Source organism: Corapipo altera, unplaced genomic scaffold (genome assembly GCF_003945725.1).
Source record: "Corapipo altera isolate COAL_440 unplaced genomic scaffold, ASM394572v1 271, whole genome shotgun sequence".
Taxonomy (NCBI): domain Eukaryota; kingdom Metazoa; phylum Chordata; class Aves; order Passeriformes; family Pipridae; genus Corapipo; species Corapipo altera.
Window position 1 is genome coordinate 935658 of NW_020884935.1, and position 22022 is coordinate 957679.

The window sequence follows — 22022 nt, forward strand, 5'->3', positions numbered from 1 at the left end:
ACAGACACGAGCTGTGGGGGAGCAGGACCCTGGACTAAATGTCACCCAGGGAAGATGAGAGTCAGGTAATGGGGGCAATCACTGGGTTTGTTGAGCAGAGCAGGGAGAAAATGAAGCTGTAAAATGCCAATGTGGGTAAACATTATTCATATATCCAGAAAGTGAACTGCTGTCCTTTCTTAAGTACACAGCAATAACTGAGGCTTCATCCTTGCCCACACAGCAAGGGTTTAAGCTGGTTAAAGAGAAAGTAACAGGATTAAGAGACTTAACGTGGGAGCCAGTGTTTTTCCTAACCCGCTCCACGCAGACAGCTGTACACCTTCTGTGCAAAGGTCCATGTTACCACTTCTCTTGGCTTAAAAAAAAGAATATATAGCAGTTCAAACCCTTGTTCCACCTTGATGTCCTGTAACTTTTGTCTTCTTGGTCAGCTCATTCTTTCTTTTTCTCCCAGCAAACCACTCCCATGCTCTAATGGGGAGGCGAAGGAACTCCTCCAGGTGAGTGATTCCTCACGACATTCCCAACATTCTCCCAACAGGATCAAGCTCCTGGGAAGCGAGGCTGCAACCATGACTCTGTTTGTTTTTTTCAGTTATAAAACATCTGTTATTTTCCTTGCCCAGATTAAAACTACATCCAGGGCAGTTACAGGGAAAGCTGTGAGCATGGCCTCTTGCTCAAGTGTTCCAGTCCAGGCAGCCCAACGGGTCTGAATAGCAAAGCATTAAAAACAATCTCTGCACAGTTCAGCCCTGGAGAGCAATTGCACTGCCAGGGCCCTGGAGAGCCGTTCTGGGAAGGGAGAGTTCTGTCTGAAGCTTGCAGAGGGGTTAGTAATATTAATAATAATTAATATGCCCTGGGACAGTGCAGGCCAGGTTCTTCCCTTCAGCTGTGATTAGACATTGCTTTCAAAGGGACTGACCTAGGAGGGTTTCTGACAGAGTGTTGCAAGGATGGAAACCACATGAACCAAGTTCTTGGGCTTTAACAGCACCAGGTTTATTTTTGCCAGTAGTTATGGAGCCTGGACCAAACAAAAATTTCATTTCTGTGCTGCAGCAATACAATAGGGGCTGTGTAATAATGATATTTGGGTTCCAACAGGTTTTGAGTGCAAATTCAGTATTTGCTGGCAGCTGCCTGTGGACAGGAAGGCTGGTCCTGCCTCTGCATTGGCTGATTTGAATTTTTTGTGTGTATTCTGCAGTTTCCCTTCACCACAGCTAAGCTGCTCTTTAACCCCTGAGTGACCTGCATGGCCCTGCCTGTGACAGGAGCCTGGCTGTTAGAGGTCAGGGGTGGTTTTCAGAGCTCTAGGTGGGACCTGGGACACCACAGGTTTCTCTCCATGCTATGGCTGTCCTGTGACAGCTGCAGATAATCACAGTAATATTAATAACAGATATTTATAAATCCTGATCTCATCTTGTACAGAGAAAGCAGGTGAGGTATTTGAATTAAATCTTGCTTTTCTCTCTAATTTGAGCATAATTCTGTATTCAGAGAAGTTGTGTTGCAGCAGTCCAAGTCCTCTCATTGCAGTCATTTGGAGCTCCAAATGTCACGTCTTTGCATAAAGCAGAGTGGCTTTAAAGGCTCGGGGTGAGAGCACGTTTCCCTGCTGTCAGGGTTTGGCAGGGAGCAGAATCACTTCTCGTTGCTGTGGAGTGTTGATTGGGAGTGGAGAGGGCACTTAGCAGGTTGGCTTTCTGAGGGTATGAACTTGTCTGAAGGCTCTGCCCAGGAAGCAGCTCAGCTGTGAACCCAGTGACGAGGTGATCACAGGTTGTTTGAATTGCAAAGGGCATCACTGCCAGTCCAGCTTCACCGGGGCTTTCCCCTCCTGGTGTTGGCCTGGAAACACAACACTTGCTATTGATTTCTCGGGGGAAATTGGCTGGACCAGCTTCACCAACATAGAGGAGACACTGGGCCCAGGGCTTGCTGGGAGACTTCACAGCGAGGGCTCAGCACCGTGGAGCTTGAGCAGCAGCTTTCCTTTACAAATCCTGCTGGAAGAGGGACTTGGCTTTTCATCACAGAAGCTGGTTAGTACATAAAATCAAACACAGAGGTAAATGAAAAATTTCTTCAAAATTATGTTCTCATACCTTGGCCTCCCCTCAGCCCAAATCCTTCCTTTTTAATTCCACCGCTGTTTATGTTTGGGGTTTGTTTTTTTTTCAAACTTGTGGTGGCTTTTTTGTTTTCTAATGAAACCATTTATAAAGAATTCACACACCTGCATTGTTACAAGATGAGTTCTTGCAGATAATTTAAACACCAGTTTAAGATTCCAGGTTAATATACTCTTATTATCTGGCAATGACCCTGGGGATATGGAAAATCCAAGTTTGGTCATCTGCAGTTTATGATCTTACTGTAGTTTTTCTGTTTTGTTTTCCAAGGGTTTTGCAGAACGACTGAAATCTCCAGTATGGAAATAGCTTTCCCTGGAATTTCACTCTCTACTTTCCTTTCACAGTCTCCTCCTCCAGCATAACTCCTACAGCCATAGAGCTACAAACCTCACCTTTGGCCATTCATCTTTTCATTCAGAGCTCATCTGGAGCCTTTGAAGTGCTAATGCTCAGCACAGCCACATGGGCAACAAGCAGGCAGAGGTGAGTATTTGTGTCACTGCCTTTGAATAAACAAGTTATCGAAAAAAGTTTGTTCCCTTCACCTCCCTTGGGCAGACTGTGTGTAGCTCAGCCCGTCAGGGGCAGCCCCACTTTGAAGAGGGTTTTTGTACCTGCTCCGTGTTCAGGAGGTTGTATTTGTGCCTTGGAAATCCTTTCATGGAGTCAGGTTCAGGGCAGGCTGTGTCTTGCCCTGCAAAACAACTGAAAAGTACTAGTGAAGACTTGAGTGGGAATGGGGATGTGGCTCACGAGGCTGTGCCAGCTCTGCCAGGCCAGCAGCTCCTCCAGCACGTTGTGGCTGAGGTCTGTTCCTGGCACTCGGGGCTGGTCTTAGAACAGCTCCTCACCTTACCAATCCCTGCTGTCACCTCTGCCACTAGTCCTTCCCTCAGCCCACAGTCCTTGCAGAGGGGACAAGCAGTGAAGGGAGGTTGTAACTGCAAGTGTCTCCTGAGGAGACACGAGTGTTGAGGCTTTTTCCAGGGTGTGCTGGCAAGGTCTGGAGAGAGAGAGAGAGACCCTCTGAGCCCCCCTGGGCATAGAAGGGCACACACCACGTCGTGGGACTGTGCCACAGCCTGTGCTCCACACCAGGGCTTGCTCAGGAAGCCCTGGCATGCCTCTATCTCTCCTCCTGATTTCCCAGTGTCCCCTCTCATGGGCGGTTTTGGGATGGAGCTGCCCCTTCCTGGGAAGGGATGGTTGGCAGATGCTTTGCTTGCAAAGCCACCAAGTGCTGGGCTAATGCCCTCCACCACCCAGGAGCCAGTTCTGCTCACTGCTGCAGCACTCCCAGGGCTGCCAAAGCCAATATGAGGGATGTGCCTGTAGCAACAATACAGATGAACTTTTTGTCTGGCATCCACCTTTTTTTCCCCCCTATTTTTGACATCCAGGATATGTCTGTGTCCCTTTGCAGCAGAGACACTCCCACTTCAGTGCTTGTTCTTTATGGGCTTAAGAGAGGAACAAAAGCTGTTGAGGTTGCTGTTGTCTCAGAAGTGCCTGAGATGGCAAGTCTGGGTGCAGGGCCAGCAAGAACATCTCGGCTGTCACTGACTCAGGAGCTTTTCTTTGTGCCTGTAGCCGTGCCCCCGCGGCTGTCCGGGCCCCTCCTTGGGTGTGTGTGGAGAGATGTGTGTTAGTGGGGCTCCTCTCCAGCTCTTTGTGGCCGGGCCAAGAGCACTGGAGGTGTCAAGGCAGAGGCTGCTCGGGAAGTCCTCGGCGAGGCTGAGGCTGCGCAGAGGCCTCGCTCAGGAGAGATCACAGAGGCTGCAGGAAGAGCTCGGCCTCCGAAGCGGCAGCTCCGCTCCCCCGGGACGGCAGCGACAGAAGGAACGGCACGTACGAGGCCGGTGGGCTCCTGCCAAGCCACGGAGACACGGGCTGTGGCCACCCCAGGGGGCTGCTCCTGTCTCCCACCGCACTGCCATTCATACAACAGTGGGATCTGTTTAAGTCGGTTTCCCTCCGAACAAAAGAGCCAGATTAGCCCTCCTCGCACTTGAAAGCAGCAGATTGGGGCTGGTGCTGCTTCCTACGTGAGTGTTGAGAGGCAAATCCCCGGAGTAAAACGGAATCCAGGAAAATAATAGTAATGGTGATTCATCTGTGTCTGACATCTGAGCATCCAGCGGTGCTCCAGTGACCTGCTGCCATGGTATTACTGCACTCCAGTTCTTGAATGGATTCCACAGGCTGCAGGCTCTGGGCTGTGTTCACCTCGATAGTCGTGTGAATTCCTTGCTCCTTTACAGACTCCAGAACATAACTGTGCACCCACTCTCACCCGTGGATTCATCATCCTCTGAGCCCCAGGAGCTGCAGGATTTCACAGTGCCCGCTCAGGTGGTTATTTCACAAGGCCAGCACGTTCACTGGTGTTTCATGGTAGGGTGTGTGATGCCTTGTGTTTTAGAAGAGGGCTCTGAGAGCACAGTTGGAGGGCAGGATTGGTGTCTCTGTCTGGAAATGGGCTCATCCTGCTCTTGCTGCCACCAGGATTTAACCATGTTTGGTACAACAGAGCTGAGCTTGTCCTTGGCTCCACTTGCAGAAGTTGTGTTGGGAGTAAGTTCAGTTGCACTGGTTAATGCCAGAAAAAACCACTGGACCTTGGCAAAGGCTTTGCTGCTTTGGAGAGCCATGAATCTCTGGGTAATGCAAAATCCACCATATTCACAGTGCCTTACTACCTGTCTCACAGAGACCTTGCCCAAACAACGTATTCATCAGAACCTGAAATAATGGTTTCTCTGTCCATGTCTGACTTGATAAACCACAATTTCCCTTGGCTCAGCCTGTAAAAAGTGCTTCCATGATCACAAAAGCAGATCTTTTTCTAACAAGGTGTATCCACCGCAGAAAGTTAATTCTGGTCTTCCTGAGGTGCTGTAAAGCAGCAGAAGGTGGATGTTGGCACATGTTTCAGCACTAGGAAAAAACATGTGTAAAAACCTTGATGAAATCCATTGCTTTGGGGGGAAAAGTGCTTTTTCATGATAGTTTGTCCTCATTTAAGTGATTATAACAGGCTCTGCAGGGGGGAAGCTATACTCATCCCAAAATAATAAATAAACTAAAGTGGTTTGGGCAAGTTTAGGATCCAGCCTGTGCTGATGGAGCAGCCTGACACAGGGGCTGTGAGCCAGCAGCCTTGAGCTCACCTCAAGGCTCTTTCAGCACAGTCCCAGGTGGACACTGAGGTTTGAATCACAGGAATTATGTGCTTCCCTGCTAGTACCATCATGAGAATTGGTCCTTCTCTGTGACAGCAGAGTGCCAGGGGATCCAAAGTGCAAAGGTGTTGGTGGGAGGGCAAAGGGAGATCCTTAATCTGAAGGGAGCAAAGGGAACCTTCTGTGTGTCCCCATCGAGTTAAATATACCCCAGACACTTTCCTTCAGCATCCTGGTCAACCTTAAACACTCTGCTCCTGAGATGTCCAACTTCATAAAAATGACTTTGTTCAATATAAATCGAGAGTTCCCCTTTGTGTCTGTCTGACCCAAAGCATTGCTAGTCAATGGGAGTGTTTCCATTTGCACTACAAATCATTTTGTCCCTATTTTTCCCATGTGTTTTTGCTCTGCTTTTGGATCCCCAGAAAGCATTCTCTTCCACAGGGAAGTTTCCAGCTTTGCTTAAAAAAAAAAAAAAAAAAAAAAAAAAATCAGTGACAATTTCTTTACTCTCTATTTGCTAGAGGAAAATTTATTTTCTTTAATTGTTTGGATTTTTTTCCAGTTTCTGTCCTGAATTTTTCAGTGCTGCTGGATGCTACAGCACTGGTGTGAAGTTCAACTTCTGCTCTGTGTTTTGATGGCAAACACAATATAAAGTGTGAAACCTGTGATGGAAAGGTAAGTAGTTATTAAATTATATTTATCTTCATATTCCTTGTTGGTCTAAGATCCACCAGTGCAGCCAACCCTTTTCTTTGGTGATTGCATCAGGTTTGAATTTTTTCTAAGCTCCTTAGACCAAAACTCAAACACTGCAGCCCTGTGAGTAACAGCATTTCCTAATCCGTGGTATTTTGCCATTTCTTACATCAGGAAATGTCCCGTTGCGCGATAACCGTCCTCAGACCGATTTTGTGAAATCCCTCACTTTGGGGCAGCGCGCTGCTGGGGGATGGGGACTTTTTTTGGTGTGGCAACTTGCGCTGTCCCCACCGGCCGCAGCAGCAGCGCCCGAACCCCCCCGTGTTTGGCGACGGCGAGCGCAACGTTCTACTCCTAAATTATCAAAGTTGTGCCCGAAAACACCGGGGAGCCGCCCACGCACGACCCCGGGGCGGCACCGCCGGATGGGATGCGGGGCCGGGGGGGTGCGGGAACCGGGGCCGGGGGGTGCGGAGGAGCCGTCCCGGGGCCGGGCGATGCGGGGGCGCCGTCCCGGTCCCGCGGGTTCCCGGCCAATGGCTCCGCTCCGCGCACTCCCCGCCCCGCTCGCCCCATGTGCAGAAATAGCCCCGCCGCCGCCGGCAGCGGCTTTTCCGCGGGGAGCGGCGGCAGCGGCGGAGCATCCCCGGGAGGACCATCCCCGGGAGGACCATCCCCGGCCGGAGCATCCCCGGGAGGACCGTCCCCGGGAGCAGCGTCCCCGGGCCCGTCCCGTCCCGGATGGCCCCGCGGCGGGTCCCGGCGGGCGGGCGCTGAGCGGAGCCCCGCGGGCGGATGCCGGGCGGGGGCCGGGCGGTGCGGGCAGCGGGGGGCCGCGACCCGGGGCTCGCCGCGCCCCTCCGGCCCCCCACGGCCCCGGAGATGGGCGTTTGGCTGCCCCGTGGCTTGTTGGTACCTGCGGGAGGGCGCCCGGTGGAAAGTCCCTTCCCTTCATGAGCAGCTCCTGCTCCTCGCCCCGGCTCTCGCCATGGACACTATGCAAACCACCTACATCGTGCTGGAGCTCATCATCGCCGTGCTGTCCATCGCTGGCAACGTCCTGGTCTGCTGGGCTGTGGCCATCAACAGCACCTTGAAGAACGCCACCAACTATTTCCTGGTGTCCCTGGCGGTGGCTGATATCGCCGTGGGGTTGTTGGCCATCCCTTTTGCCATCACTATCAGCATTGGGTTCCAGGTGGATTTTCACAGCTGCCTCTTCTTCGCCTGCTTCGTGCTGGTGCTGACACAGAGCTCCATTTTCAGCTTGCTGGCGGTGGCCATCGACAGGTACCTGGCTATTAAGATCCCACTGAGGTAAGAGACTGGAGTGGATGCAGCAGCCCCACTCCCTGACAGCCCAGGTGCTGATCTTCCTTGTTTTAGCGTTCAGGAACTTCTAGTCTCAAGAATTTTGCTGCTCACAGGTGGTGATGAAAATAACAGAGTTTTTGCACTCAGCTGCCTCAGGACTGGGATCAGTATCCCACCTCTTACCTCAGAATACACCTGGAAGCTCAGTTTCTTGAGGGTGTTTTTCTTGGGAGGGCCAGTGGTTTCTTGGGGGAGCCGTGGAGTGTTTTAATGGTGCATTTGGGATAGTTGTAGCTCATCTATGTAGGTATTCATACAGCCCCCTTTATTGTGGTGTGCAGGCATCTGCCAGGTAATTAAATACAAGAGCAGCCACTCTTTCTCCTACTTCCCACTGTGAAAGGGTAAGAGAAAGGATTCACATGTCAGATCTCAGAATTTTACAGTTCAGACTCCCATCCAAGTGCAGCATCAAAGACATTAATTGGTTTCCTTCTAATTCGTGGGAAATTGAATTATAATGGGGAAAACTGTATGGAATATAACTTACAGGCAACCCACCAGTGAGCTGGTGCAGCAGCTGCCTTAAACTTAAGTGCATCAAAACCCCGGCTTTGCATTATAAGTGACCCGAGTTGGTTAGTCTCAGTCTCCTTGGTGCCTCATCTGTCCCTCCCTGAGAATAAGACATTGATGGACTCCCTGGGGAGTCCAGAATGGCTCCGGGGACTGGTCAGGAGCAGGGCAGATGTGGCGTGGGGATCTCAGCTGAGCTCTGTTAGCTGCAGCTTTCCTGAATTCCGCTCGTCTCTGGCACCTCCCTTGCACAAGCGATGGGTTCACCTTAAAATGGCTTTAAAAAAAACCCCTTCACCTGTTCTGGCACTTTGCATCTGAGACCTCCCATACACTGAGCAAATATGAATTAGTCACCAGACAGATGATCAGAAGTGGTAGTGGAAGTGTGTGCTGGGTGTGTCACTGGAGCACGGCGTGTGGAAATTCTGGGGCATGTAGAGTAAATGGGGGCAGATCTGCAGCTGAGCACGGAGCAGGGCAGGTTGTTTCCAGCACCCCCAACCCTGGCTCTGACCTTCCCAGCCACCTGACTGGGCTTGCAGACCCCCCTTGGCTCCGGATAATGCTTTGGTGCCTCTTCCTTTAGTTAGTTTGGGGCTTTCTCGGGATGAGGGGCGGCAGCACAGCAGCAGCTGTGGGAGCAGGTCAGGGTTTTCCAAGTTTGTTTAGTCATAGCCCTGGCCACAAGCTGTCAGGCTCGGCTGTAACTCTATTTTTGTACCACAAGCTGTCAGGCACGGCCACAGCTCTGTCTCTGTACCACAAGCACTTTGTGCAGCCGAGGAAACGGAATGTTGTGAGAGGGGTTTGTGCTCCGCTGGGATCCGAGGGGAAGCAGCAGATCAGGAACGCTCTGAGGGGATCGTTCATGGGTTTGCAGAAGGAAAGTGGTTTTGCCAGCTGACAAAATGGCAAGGATTTCCTCCACTCTCCTTTTTCTTTCCCCAGTCCTGGTCTCGAGCGGGTTTGCTCACTCTCCACGAGGGCAGTTCATCCCAGGGCAGTTCTGCCTTGCTTTGGGATCCTTTCCCAGCATCGCTTTCTCACCCCATCTCACACCAAATCTTTTATTCCATTTGCACAAACATCTTTATTCCTATGAGTGCTTTCTAGCTGGACACAAATGGAGACCAAGCAGTCTCATCCTAGACTGTCTGAAGTGTGAAGTTTGGATTAAACTTGGTCTTGGCATTGAGGCTCATTTCATTGCTCTCAGAGGGGACCAGCAAATAAAACTCCTTTCAAAGGAGGGGGGTTCTCTCCCTGTGAGGAACATGGGGCAGTGGACAGGCCACTGCTTTGGCAACAGGAGATTTAGGGACTGGTACTAAAAGGCTGTTTTTAGCTGTATAGCCAAGATCAAAATAGGATAGAAGAGGTTATAAAACTACACAGGCAAAGCACTTCTCTTCTCCACCAGGGTTTTCCAACCAAGGCTTGGTTAGAGCTGTCTCATCAGCACTGTTATTCCTGAGATGCTCCATGGTACTGCTGGCAGTGAGGGGGGAGGAACTTGTCCCACCACCTGCTCCAGGTAGATGCACGTGGCATTTCTGGAAGGAGGTTTGTGCTGTGGGAAGGGAAAGCTGGTCATCAGTTTGTAAGAATGGAGACCTCAGGAAAAGTTTTTCTCATTCAAACACTCACTCTGGAGGCCAGTGCAGAGGCTGATACCAGTCCATGAAGTATTAAACATTTAAGAAAATGATTTGTGCCCAGCCCTATCCAGCAATTACAATAAATAACGTGGTTGTTGCAGAGCAGATAAGTGTCCCTGTCACATCCAGAGCATCACCAGCTCCCCATGGAAACCTCGGCAGGGACATTAAGAACTGTCTGTGCCATATTATTTAATGCTCTTTCAGAGCTGTTTGAGGCTGCTGAGAGGCTGGGCAGGGGTGAGCAGCAGAACTTGCATTACAGCCAGGCTAATAATGGATTTTTCAGTTCTGTGGCTGAACCAAAAAATCCCATGGGGAAGAGGAAAATTGTTTCAGTCAAACTGGAACAACAATGTTTGGAGGTTTCAGTGAAACAAAGTGATCCTGACCAACCTGGCAGATTTTGGGTTGAGTTGTTTAACCCTTCTGATGTGGCTGTGCTGCTCTTTGAGATGGGGATGCCCTCGCTGGGGAAGGAACTCATCTGGAGAATTGCAGAACAAAAATCTTATTTAAAAATGGTGGTTTAGAACCCTCCCTCTTCTGGCTAAAAATATTTGCTGAATTTGACCTGAAGCCACGAATTCCTTCTGTCCCTTGAAACTCGTATTTTGTTTGTTTGTTTTCGACGAATTTACTGTTTGTGGAGAAGCCCCCGCCCACGCTGCCCACTCTGTGCAGCTGCAGCTCTGAGCCCTTCCCTGGGTCCCTTCTCCCTGGCCATCACACCAGGATGCAGCTCCTTGTCCTCAAACATGCTCTGCCCCTGCCTTGCTTCCTGCACCCTCCTGGACTTCAGTGCTTCCCACCCGGCAGCGCTGGTGCCTGTGTGTGCCCGTCCCTGTGCTGCCCAGGTACACAGCACCATCCCTGCTCTCCTCTGCCAGCCTGACCCCCCCAAAAGCTCACTCCCCCACAGCACTTCCTCCAAGCAGAATATCCAAGCCAGGGGATGGAACATCATCTCTCAGCAGCAGCAAATCCGTCCTGCAGAGTGCTTGGCACTGGAGCGACGAGAGCCTTTTGCTCTCTGGCTTCCTCTGGGGCTGGATTTCACCCCACAGTCCCATAGCTCCGAGCCAAAGAAGATTTTGTAGGTGGAATAAAACAGTTTCCTTCTATTTGCATTAACCAAAATCCCTTGGCATGGCTAATAACTGTAGGTACGGGTGGATGCCTGGAACAAATGTGTCAGGAATTAGGGAGGGAGAAGAGTATCTGTATATTTAGAGAGCAAAAGGAGAGTGAAATGCTGAGCCACCTCACCCTGTGTTTGCCCTTGTCTGCTGGTAACTCCTGCAGGACAGTGAGCGTGGTGCTGCTGTTGCTGCCTCTCTGGCAAACATCCCAGCTCGGACCTGTGGAGGGAAAATTATCCCCAGTTCTCTGTGATTTGAGCTGATCTCGTGCTTGTCCTTCCTCTCTGGATTTATCTCTCTCCCATCTTCAACTTTATCCCTAGCAGGAGTGAAGGGATGTTCCAGGGAAGCTTTGCCATGAACTGGAACAGGGTATCCATGGCCATGTCCTCTCCCTTTCTGCACCTTGCTGCCCACCTGAAGCCAGAACATCCATGTGTGGATTCATGATCTGTTAATGGGATCAGGATCTGTTAATGGTGCTGCCCTGGTCTGTCTCTGCTCCTGCCAGTCTCCCACAGGAGCTGCTGCCCCTCTTGTACTTGACGTGGTGAAGGCAACAATCCAGCTCCTTCCTGCTGTCCTCATGGGGACAAATTGTATTTGGATTGTTGCTGCTCTTTTCTCATCCTTTCCAGAGGTGGGTTGGCTGATGCTGGGGGTCTGCCTGCCCTCACTGCGCCCTGCTGCTGCAGAGGGGTTCCCTCTGTGTTTCCCAGCAAAGAATTCCCAGATCCCTTTCAACTCCCAGCTTTTTCCTCAGCAAAGCAAACCGGTGGGTTTTTGTGGCAGGTGGGAGGACTGGAGTCACTGGGGAGGAGAGAAAATCCCCTTGGTCTTCACCTGCCACTCGCTGTGCCATCAGAACACAGAGAACTGCAGCTGCTCTTCCTTCTTCTGCCCTCGCCTCATTTCCTTTAATCCTCGCACTGCCCTTTATCTGAACTGCCGGGCGTGTCCCGCCGTTCGTGTGTGGCTCGCACAGCCCCGATCCTGCGGCCGGGCAGCGCGGGAGGGATCCGCCCTGATTCCCGAGTCCTGATTCCTGAATCCAGAGCAGGGGATGCTCTGCCTCCCCATCCATCAGAACACTGTGCCTGACCAAGGTTATCAGTGATTTATGAACTTTAAGTGTCACAAACTCAGCGAGGGCAGGAGGGCTGGTGTGTTCATTTGAGCAGCGGAGCTGTCACAGCTTTAGGGAACTTTGTGTCACCCAGAACGTGGGGGGCTGTGCTCAGCCAGGGGCTGCCACGGCCTTTGGATGCAGCCAGAGCACAACAACAACATCAGGAATAATCACATGTGCCCTCATGGCCACGAAGTGGAGAGGGGAAATCATGGCTATTTTTAGTTGTGAGCAGCCTTGTTTCCTTAAAAATGCATGTCCCAGATCTTTATATTTTTCCCCACACCTCAGAGGTCACTTCCCTCCCAAAAAACCAAAAATCCTGACAGGAAAAGGAGTTGTCCTTGAGACCTCTGCCCTGATGCAGCTCCTGCAGAAGCTGGGGGGCAGCAGGAATGCCAGGAGCAGCAGGGATGCTGGGGAGCAGCAGCCAAAACCCTCAGTTCCGGGCTGTTGGCCGAGGGCACCCGTCTCCAGGCTGAGCCAGAACCCAGAGCTTTAAGTTTAGGAGCTTGTTTCCATTTTGGCCAACTCAATCTATAAAAACAGAAGTTAATTTTTAGACCAAAAAAAAAAAAAGGCAGCTTTTGCAACCTGGCAGAATTTTTATCCAGAAGATCTTCTGACCTCTCCGTAAAAGAACGTATGAAACCAAAATGTTTTGACAGAAACTGTTTTATTTTGCAGTTACGAGTTTTTGCTTTGTTAATTATGGAGCTGCTGCTCGGGATTTTTACAAATTTGCTGTTTGTCAGAGCAAGGAGCACAGAGCACAAAACTGAGTATTTTAGGAGTGTTTTGCCCCCAGGCAGTGACTCTGGGGGGGGTTTGGGGACTCCTGTTACTGTGTTTGACCCACAAGATGCCAGGAATCAGTGACGCCAGCTGTGCCTACAGATGTGTCAGTCCTCCCCCCGAAGTCCAAGATGACAAACTTAGGGAATTTGTACATGCCAAAGAGTAGATTATCAACTAATCCAATGGATGACATCAGGCCTGGGCAGGAGCCACAAATAACCTGGAGTACATCAGTGGGAGTGTGGGCTGAATGCTCTGTCAAACCTGGCAGTGCAGGGGCAGGGAGGAAAGGATGGGATGGGCTCCTGGAGCTGGGATAAGGCACTGATAGGTGGGGGGGTGGTGCCGAGCTCAGTGCTGGCCATGCCATGTTCACCAGCCCCTGGTCAGTCCTGTGCAGTGAGGGCAGATGAGGAGCAGCTTGCTGGGGCTGGCAGATGGAAAGGCAGCAGTTTGGAGCCTTTGGGAAGGGCTTGACACCTGTTTCACTGCAGAAAGGGTGATCCAGCAGAAATCTGCCACCTCCCCACCCTTACCTGAGTGAGCAGGGTACTGGGTGCCTGGGAGGGGCAGTAGTCACCACTGCTCTGTAGAGGGGATCATAGCCAAACACCTGGCCCTGAATCCTAGTCCCCATCTCACCCCTACAGCTGCCTTTAACTCAGCTGCCTGGTGCTGCACAGCTGAGGTCTGACTGCCTGGGAGGTTTTGGAGTGACAAAAATTCTCAGCCTCAGGCACCACCAGGCAGATAACATTGGGCTGCTGAGCCCCGGAGGAGGGTGATGCTGAGGAAGAGCTCTGCTCTCAAATAGAGAAAACTGGGGTTTCGTGTTCTAGGACCCAGAAACACCCTATTGGAGCACGAGGGTGTCACACTGACTGCAGACCAGTGTCACACTGGTATCACACCAGTATCACACACTGCTCCCTGCACACGTGCATGGTGCAGGCAGAAAAGCTCATTCCTTCCTGTGCTCCGGGGCTCCGTGTGCCTCTGGCAGCCCCCCAGCATCAGCCCCCTGGTGAGCCTGCCCTACTCACCCCCCCCGGTGTCTGAGCTCAGTTTTCAGTCACCTTTTCTCACCCTGCCGGGGCCAGAACTGCCTGGGGGCGGCTTCTACAGACAGTAACCGAGGTGGCGAATGCAAATCCCTGGGGCTGGGCTGCTGTGAGTGTGAGAACGACACTCACACCCCCACCTCGCGGGTGCTGTCGAGCGTTCAACAAGTGCAGGGCTGCGAGTCCCCTCCTGCCGCTCCTCACCTCGCAGCAGCCTGAGCTGCGTTTTCCCGAATTAATCCTCCGCATTACCCAGCCAGGCGCCGTTTGCAGCGGGCTTTGGCTCTCCCGTGTTCCTCCTTCCCGCATTCCTGGTCCTGCAGGCTGAGCGTGAAGCACAGCCGGGTTCTGGCTGTTCTGTCCCCAGGCGCTGCTCCTGCCCCTCCACAGAACCCTGTGTGCTCACCTGGGTGCCGGCGGGGTGGTGACAGTGACCGTCCCGGCGGAAGGCCGGGAGTGCTGCTGCTGTCCCTGTGACAATAGGGACAGATGCGGGAGGAAGTGATTTGTCTGCGCCGGGACAGACACAGATGTCCTGCTTCCTGGGCTGATACCGTGACCGCTAATCACATCTCTCCCTGCCAACTCCTTCCACAGCTTTTGCTTTTTCTTTCCTTCCCCCCCGCCCCCCATCCAAGGTGCAATTCACCATTCATTTGATTCAGATTTCAGCTGGTGTGTGATCTCCATTCCGTGGAGCAGAGCACAGCTTATTTCGTGCTGTTATAGGTCAAAAAAAAAAAAAAAAAGCAAGATGCAAAGTACAGCTGTAAGGAGGTGACAAGGACACAATGCTTGGCAGCCGAGCTGCTCTCACCCCGTTTGAATGGAGGTGTCTGTGTATTTCCCTTCACACTTAAAATAGAAGTGTATGAATTGTCACTGATCGTATCAGAGCACCTGCATGGTCTGAGTTCTGCCAACTCCATCTGCTCACCTCCCTGTGTCCAGCGGGGAGGGAGGTGGGGAGAGCAGTGGGGAGCACCAGTCCCAGGGCTCCCTCCACAGCTCTGGGCACTGGGAGTGCAGCATCCCTGGCACAGCCCTCACACCTGTGTCTCCCCATTCCATCCCATGGAATGTGGCCCCAGCACAAACCATGTGTGAGCTGGGAGTTAAAGCTCCGAAATTGCCCACTGGAGGCTGATCCTGCTCTGGGGTTTGGCAGCAGGAGAACCAGCCCCCAGCCCTTGAGCAGCACAGCAACTCCTGCTCCGGCTGGGGCACAGGGACAAGGATGGGCAGGAGAGTGGCTGTGTGGCACCACAGTGTTTTGATCTGTTCACCCTTCTGTGGACAGGCAGGACGGCCCCCCATTCCTGCTCTCTGAGATAAATAATGTGGGAATAACAGTCCCATTCCAGGCTGTTGCTGTTTTCTGCCCCAAGTCCATCACCCCAAATGCCAAATTCCTCCTGGGCTGGTGCTTTCACTCCTCCCTTGATGGAGCTCAGGGGCAGCAGGGCCTCTGCTTGGGTGACCTCCCCAGGGTGACTGCAGGGGGCCTTCTGTGCCTGTGACACTGGTGGCCAAGGTACAGTTCTTCCTGTCACAAGGACATAATTAGCACCTTCATGATGATTAAGCCAGTAAAGAGGCTTTGCCTGGCGATGTAAAAGGAACTAATGCATTGCCAAGTTATTTAATCTCAATAAATCATTTTAAAATATTCAGCTGTTATTTACATTAAAGCAGCATTTGATGCCTCTAGGCAGAAACACAGAGGTGATTCAATATTTGTTATACATTAGTTGAGCAGACTTAGGTGAGCAAATTTACTTTAGTAGTATTTTACATAATAATATTAAGCCTGGAAGAGAATGAAGGAGAGGTTTGCTGGAGCATTCAGAGGTGCCAAAATCTGTTGGTTCCTCACTGTCTGACCATGCTTATAGTGCTTAGGGAGGAGCTGAGTCCCAGCTCAGCTGTCTCACAGCTCCTGCCCACTGCTGATGAAGGTTTATGATGGGGTTGTTCTGTTGTGTGGCTTGTGAGACTCTTCATACCTGGATCTGGTGACAGTCATGCACTTTATTTTAAGCACATGCTTAACTTCTGTTCACTTAGGGCAATGCAGGCAGTGTCCCACCAAATAAGTGTATTAAGGTAATAACAAGGTGACTAGTGAGCAATTCTAGAACATCAGGCTATTCCCAGCTTGGCCTTTTCTGGATGGCAGCTCAGCCACCAGGGAGGGGTTTGCACAGACCCTTCTGAGAGGCCACAGCAGTGACCACCCTCAGTCCCTGCCATCAGCTGAATGGAGAGATGCTGGGAGGAATTTGCAATGCAAATTCCGTGAAAATAAGGAGCTAATCTGAGGAGTGCAGTTGTTCACTGTGAATATCTCCACTGAGGTGAACACCATCTCTGCCCTGTGCTGAGAGGCCTCCAGCCCTCCCCACTGCTCAGCTCTGGCTGCTGCAGACTGGGAGCCCAGAATATTTTTACATCCTGTCACAGAGGGCCCCCTGCTTGAATGTGATCCTGGCTCTGCTGTGTGTGCCAGGAACGGTGAGTGGCACTAAAATAAACAGGCCACTGTCACAGCCACTGAAAAATTAAGTGCCTACTTAACCAGTTTTGTAAACCTTTAAGCCAACTCATCCTTGCAGAAGAGTTCAGGAGAAGAGCAGATGGAAGAAGCCTTATTTGGGGTCATGTGTTGTCAGGAAGAGGCAGCACTGAATGTCACCAGCCTGAAGTGACACGGTGGACACCGACCTCAGCATGGCACACTGAGGCTTCCCTTCTGTTCCTGAGAACACAAAACCCTGGACTCAGTTTCTGTTTCTGACAATGGTCCCTTCACATTTTCCAGTCTCACTACAATAGTTTTTGGGATGGAGCAGAGGAACAACCGAAGAGATCAGCTAAGCATGGCTTAGACAAGCCAAGGAGCTGCCGTTTTCCCTTTCCACGTGCAGAGCTGCAGGTCAGCAGCAGCTCCTGGTGCCTCTACAGCACTGACTGAGCCTGGCCAATATTGTAGCTCGAGACTGAGACTTTGCCAAGAGATTGGATTTCTGGGAAGTTGCTCTGAATCAACTCTTAATGTTTTCAGGCCCCACAACCCCGAACCAGCTCCAGTTTCTGAAAACTTAACACAGGGTTTCAAAAGCAACAGGCTTGGCCTCACTGATGCCCTATCTGATATCTTCTCATCTTCTGAAGTAGTGAAACTTAGTAATAATGAGAGAAAAGTGCAGGCAAAGCCCCTCGGTGGCTGGACCTGCCCTTTAGACATCTACCCACGGAGTGTGGTCACAATTCAGTAACGCCTAAATGTGGCTGCTGCTCCTGCATCCTCCCAGCCAGCCCTGGCTGTGCCTGAAGAAGGACTCAAGGGCTTCCCCAGCCCCTCTTTGCCCCCTGGTATGTCCTGGCAGACCCCTCCCTTTAGCCTCCTGTCTCTGTATCTCCAGGAGGAGCGGGATGCTTGGCTCACATGGAGCCGACTGCAGTTGTGATTCACAGGCACAGCTGTGGTTCTGTGGGAATAAAACCCTCCCCTCCTGCCTCACGGGCCGGAAGAAAATCAGAACAAACGTTCTTAGCAAAGGAGGAGCAGGGTAGCCAAGCCAGAGTAAACAAGCACTGAGAGAAGGGTGTGGGAAGGAGGGGAGTGTGTGAGCCAGCAGACACTGACTGGCTGTGCAGGGGACAGGAATGGATTTCTCATGTTGTCTTTCTGGCAGCCACTGCTCCTTCCCCTCTCCAAAGAGTGATCCCACCGATGCTTTGATGTTGGTATTTGCTCTGGTTGCACCCAAACCAGCTTGATTTTGCTGCTTTAGGTTCCACCTCTGTGTCTCTGAGCATCTTGGGGGCTGGAGGGGCCATGAGGACACCCTGTCTGTGGGGTTAGGGAAGGTGTGGGGCAGTGTGTGACTGCACCCCTCAGCTCTGCATCAACTTGTCCCTGGGCCACAGCAGAGCTTCTCCACAACACATGTGGTACTGCAGTGCAGATCTGAGCACCAGCATTGCCTCAGCTGGACGAGGACAGCCCAGGTGCTGGTGCAGCCCAGCAGCGTGTCCTGGCGTGCGAGCAGTGGCAGCTTAGGGCAGGAGAGGACATCAGTTAGAGAGTGAGCCTTCCCCTGTTCGTGCCCTCCTGGCAATTGGTGGTTCAGGCTCATGCAATGATAAAGCCTTTTTTAAGACTCCAAGACCTTTCCCTCCTATTGAAGGCTGTTTGTGGGCTGGGGCAGAGCCTGGTGCCTCTCAGGAATAGTAAATGAGTCAACCCCCCAAATCACTTTGCGGAGGTGGAGAGCACAGGTGAGATTTTTTACCCCCTCCGGTGATCACAGAGGTGAGGCTCCTGTGCGGGTGTGGGTGTGGCTTTTGTCTCATTAGCCAAAGTGCTGATGACTTTAACAGCAGGGAAGTCACCAGTGCTCATTTATTTAATGTCTCTATCCTGGTTTTGCTCTGGGTGCTGTAGGTATAACAGCCTGGTGACTGGCAAGAGGGCGAGAGGACTCATCGCCGTGCTGTGGCTCCTGTCCTTTGGAATTGGACTGACTCCACTTATGGGCTGGAATAAAGCCATGAGTGGTTGTCCCAACACCACCAACGAGACAGGGGCTGACACGGGGACAAAACACCACGGCTGCTTCATCTCCTGCCTCTTTGAGAACGTGGTCACGATGAGCTACATGGTGTACTTCAACTTCTTCGGCTGTGTGCTGCTGCCACTTGTCATCATGCTGGGGATCTACATCAAGATATTCATGGTGGCCTGCAAACAGTTGCACCAGATCGAACTGATGGGCAACTCCAGGACCACGCTGCAGAAGGAGGTGCACGCGGCCAAGTCTCTGGCCATCATTGTAGGACTTTTTGCCTTCTGCTGGCTGCCCCTGCACATCTTGAACTGCATCACGCTCTTCCACGAGGATTTCTCCAAATCCAAGCCCGAGTGGGTGATGTATATGGCCATCATCCTCTCTCATGCCAACTCCGTCATCAATCCCATCATCTACGCCTACAGGATCAGGGACTTCCGCTACACCTTCCGCAAGATCATTTCCAAGATCCTCTGCAAGACGGACGACTTCCCCAAGGGCACCACTGACAACAACCAGCACTTGACTGTCACCAACATTAACTGCCCAATGGCCTCGGTGACCATATGACCCTGCAGGTCCTGCTCCTGGGGTTCCCAGCCCGTGCCCAGCGCTCCCCGTCCCCGTGTGAGCGGTCACGGCGGGCTCCGAGGGGGTGCTCGGAGATGACCACTATGCAGTTGTGCAGCTGTCTTTTTTATTTTATTTTTGTAATTAACACAGTGCCTCGTGGAGGAGTAACCTGACGGGGGACACTGAGTGCAGCTCACCCTCCACCATCACCCCAGGGTGGGAGTGCCAGTGATCATGTCGTGTTTCCTTTCCAGGTTGGACATTGACTGGGGAAAGACTCACCTGCTGGGGGTGTTTCCCCTAATTGTGCTGCTCATGTCAAGTCATAGGATCTTTATTTTAATTATTATTATTGTTATTATTATTATTTTTTAATATTTTGATTCATTTAGGAGTAATAATTTTGTGTCTGTTTTTGAGTTGTTCTCTAAGTCCATACTTGACAGCTCTTTGGTAATACCCTAATTATTCCATCAATTGTTTGATGCAGCTAGTATTCTCCGATGGGAAAAAGTCTTACTTAGCCCAGTTGCTGGTGTGAAATGGAATCTGTGTTCCAGGCTCTAAGGGGAGGGACTGTGTGGATGGGAAAACCAGATCAGAACTGGCCAGCTATTTCTGGCCCCAGCATGAAAACCCTGCTTACTGAAAGAGTTGAGAAAAGACTTGACCAAGGTTTTAGAACAGCAGTCTCATGGCCTTTAAATCACTTTGGTCTACAGGATTGTGCAGCCCAAAGATTCAGGTTTGCTTTCAGGTCTGTTTCCAGATGTCAAAATGCAGAAGGCAGAGGTGCCCCAGTGATCTTGGCTGGTCTGATCCAGAGTCACTGAGGCAGTGCCACTCTGACTTGGTGACATGACCTCTATAATCAGATTTTTGCTCCCAAGTGAAAACTTGCCATCCTTGCAGTGCTTCCAGAAGTGCAGGTTTTAGCTGTGGGAGCTGGATGTGCAGCTCACCTGGTCCCTAAAGCTGGGCATCCTCTGCAGCCCTGTAACCCCCAGAAGCTGTGAATACTTTTTTGTTTGTTTGTTTTAATAGTAATTTTTATATTTTTATTTTTTTCTAATGCTGACCTGCATCAGTAACAAAAAAGAGACAGGAAGGGAGCTAAAGTGCTAATGTGTGAGAAGCTAGATTGTTGTGGCTTGTGACCTGATTTTGGCAAAGCTCTCACAGGTTGTCTAGCCTGGCCTCTGCAGTTGGCCAGGTGTCCTGGCCCTCACTCTGAGTGAGTCCCAAGCCCACTCAGCAGCAGAGCAGTCTTAATTATACTGCAGGTTAATAACTCTCTGCAACCACAGCTCAGTAATTACTGCACCAATTTAACGTGTAACTGTGATATCCAAAACTAGACAAAAGGCAGAGAGAGCACTGCAGTAATTTCTGAAGAACAAGCTGATCGTGGTGCAGAGATGCAGCTGCTCCTGACTAGCTCAGACCTGCCATCACGTTGTGGCCCTCTCACAAATGGGAGTTTGCCTGAAGGTTCCATCTCCTTCCGAAGCACTCGGTGCCAGCAGCACCACCATGTGACTGGTGAGGAACTGAGTGCAAGGACTGGTATTAAATGTGGTTTTCAGCAGTAACTCACGCAGGGAGAGAGAAGGAGCAGGACTTCTGGAGCCAGGTTGCAGGGAAGGAAGTTTAAACACAGCCAGTTCCTGAAGAACAGGTCTAGTGGACAGACTGTGATGTGTGATGGGCAGTTTGCCCCTGAAAAATTGTACTTGAATCATATATTTTTTTTAACTGTGTTGCACTAAAAGGGGGTTAATACAAGACCCCAAGAATTTAACTTCTCTGGCAAATATAATGATAAATACGGTGTAAAATCAGTTGAAAAGCTGATCTGATGAAATCTTGTTCCCGCAGCACCTGCTCTGCCAGCTGGCAAGACCTGCAGGCAGCAGCTGCAGGAATGACTTAGGGCCCACCATGCACAGGGAATGGTTCCCTGGGAGTGATGGATTTCAATACCGTGTGTAGCAGCTCGACCCTGAGAGCCAACCCCAAACCTGGGTGAATCACCAGTAAGCTCTGAATGGGTTTGTAAATGTTTATGCAATGTCCAAATTTAGCTACAGCTCAGTATCTCAGACATATGCATTTCCAAGAAGAATCTGAACAGTTAAAGTTACTGTCCCAAGTGCTTTTCCTTTAACAGCCCCATTCAGCTTTGCTGCATCTGCTTTGGTCACAGTCCAGCTGACACATGTAGCCACCTCCTGCCATTTGGGCAGGGTCTGACTCTCTCCTCCGCTCATTCCTTCCCTTCTGTATTATCTTTGGCCGTGTTCCTTCTGTTAATCACGCCTGGAAACAAGCAGGGTTTCACCTGCAGGTCTGGCAGTGTTGCACAGTGGATGCGAGCCACATTTATTCTTACAACAAAGGACGTAATCTCTCCCTTCTGCTGGCTGAAAACGAACCAAACTCTGGACAGCACGAACAGACTGAAACTCACAGTGCTGTAAAACCAAAAGAGGAGGCCCCAGGACACTTGCTGTATGTGACAGCTTGCACTGCAGCTCAGCACCCACGACTGCTACCTTCATCTGCCTCTTATGAGCCAGGATTCCTGCAGATGGGTGCGGTGTATCCGACTGTGCCGTCGGGGTGTCGGGCATTAACTGTGGCCCAGGTCACCACGGTCATTAGGCACAGTAAGTGTCTTTGTGGATCTGAGCCAAAGACATTTCAAGGCAAAATACAAATAGGACACTTCCCTTGCCCCCCCCCCCCTCAAAATAAAAAAAGCTCTGAAGGTTTCTATAAAAATGTGAAGTAAAAATGGCCGAGGAACTTTCTGTAGCGAGTGCAGCTGAAGCCATTCAGCTGTCACTCCTCACTGCTCTGATGTACATAGATGGATGTGTTTTCCTCATGTTGCTCAGATTTTGTATTTGCAGTAACTGTTATTCACATACAGAATGCTTAATTTACCACCCACACAACCTGGCTCAGCCTATGCCCCATTATTTCTCGTGGTGACGCTTTCACATGGTGTCTCACACGAGGCCTCAGGGCACTCGAGGAGGACAGGGTGTGGGCAGGGAGCCAGAGCTGGTTCCCAGCTCCCTGGCTGGTGTGTGGATTGGGAAGCAGCAGTGTCCTTCCTCCCGTGCCTGACATGCCTTGCCCTGCCCAC

At 51.2% G+C, this 22022-nt stretch overlaps 1 protein-coding gene across 1 annotated transcript; it reads left to right on the forward strand.

The window, feature by feature from the left end:
• The first annotated feature begins 6744 nt into the window (after positions 1-6744).
• On the forward strand, positions 6745-21818 carry ADORA2B (adenosine A2b receptor). The gene is made up of 2 exons (XM_027660242.1): positions 6745-7357; positions 18172-21818. Exons 1-2 carry the CDS (start codon positions 7029-7031, stop codon positions 18863-18865), a joined length of 1023 nt encoding a protein of 340 aa, XP_027516043.1. The 5' UTR covers positions 6745-7028; the 3' UTR covers positions 18866-21818.
• Positions 21819-22022: the final 204 nt, after the last annotated feature.

Coding starts and splice junctions, on each gene's coding strand:
- ADORA2B (XM_027660242.1), top strand. CDS start 7,029: ATGGACACTATGCAAACCACCTACATCGTGCTGGAGCTCATCATCGCC. Junction 7,358..18,171: donor GCTATTAAGATCCCACTGAG/GTAAGAGACTGG, acceptor TGGGTGCTGTAG/GTATAACAGCCTGGTGACTG.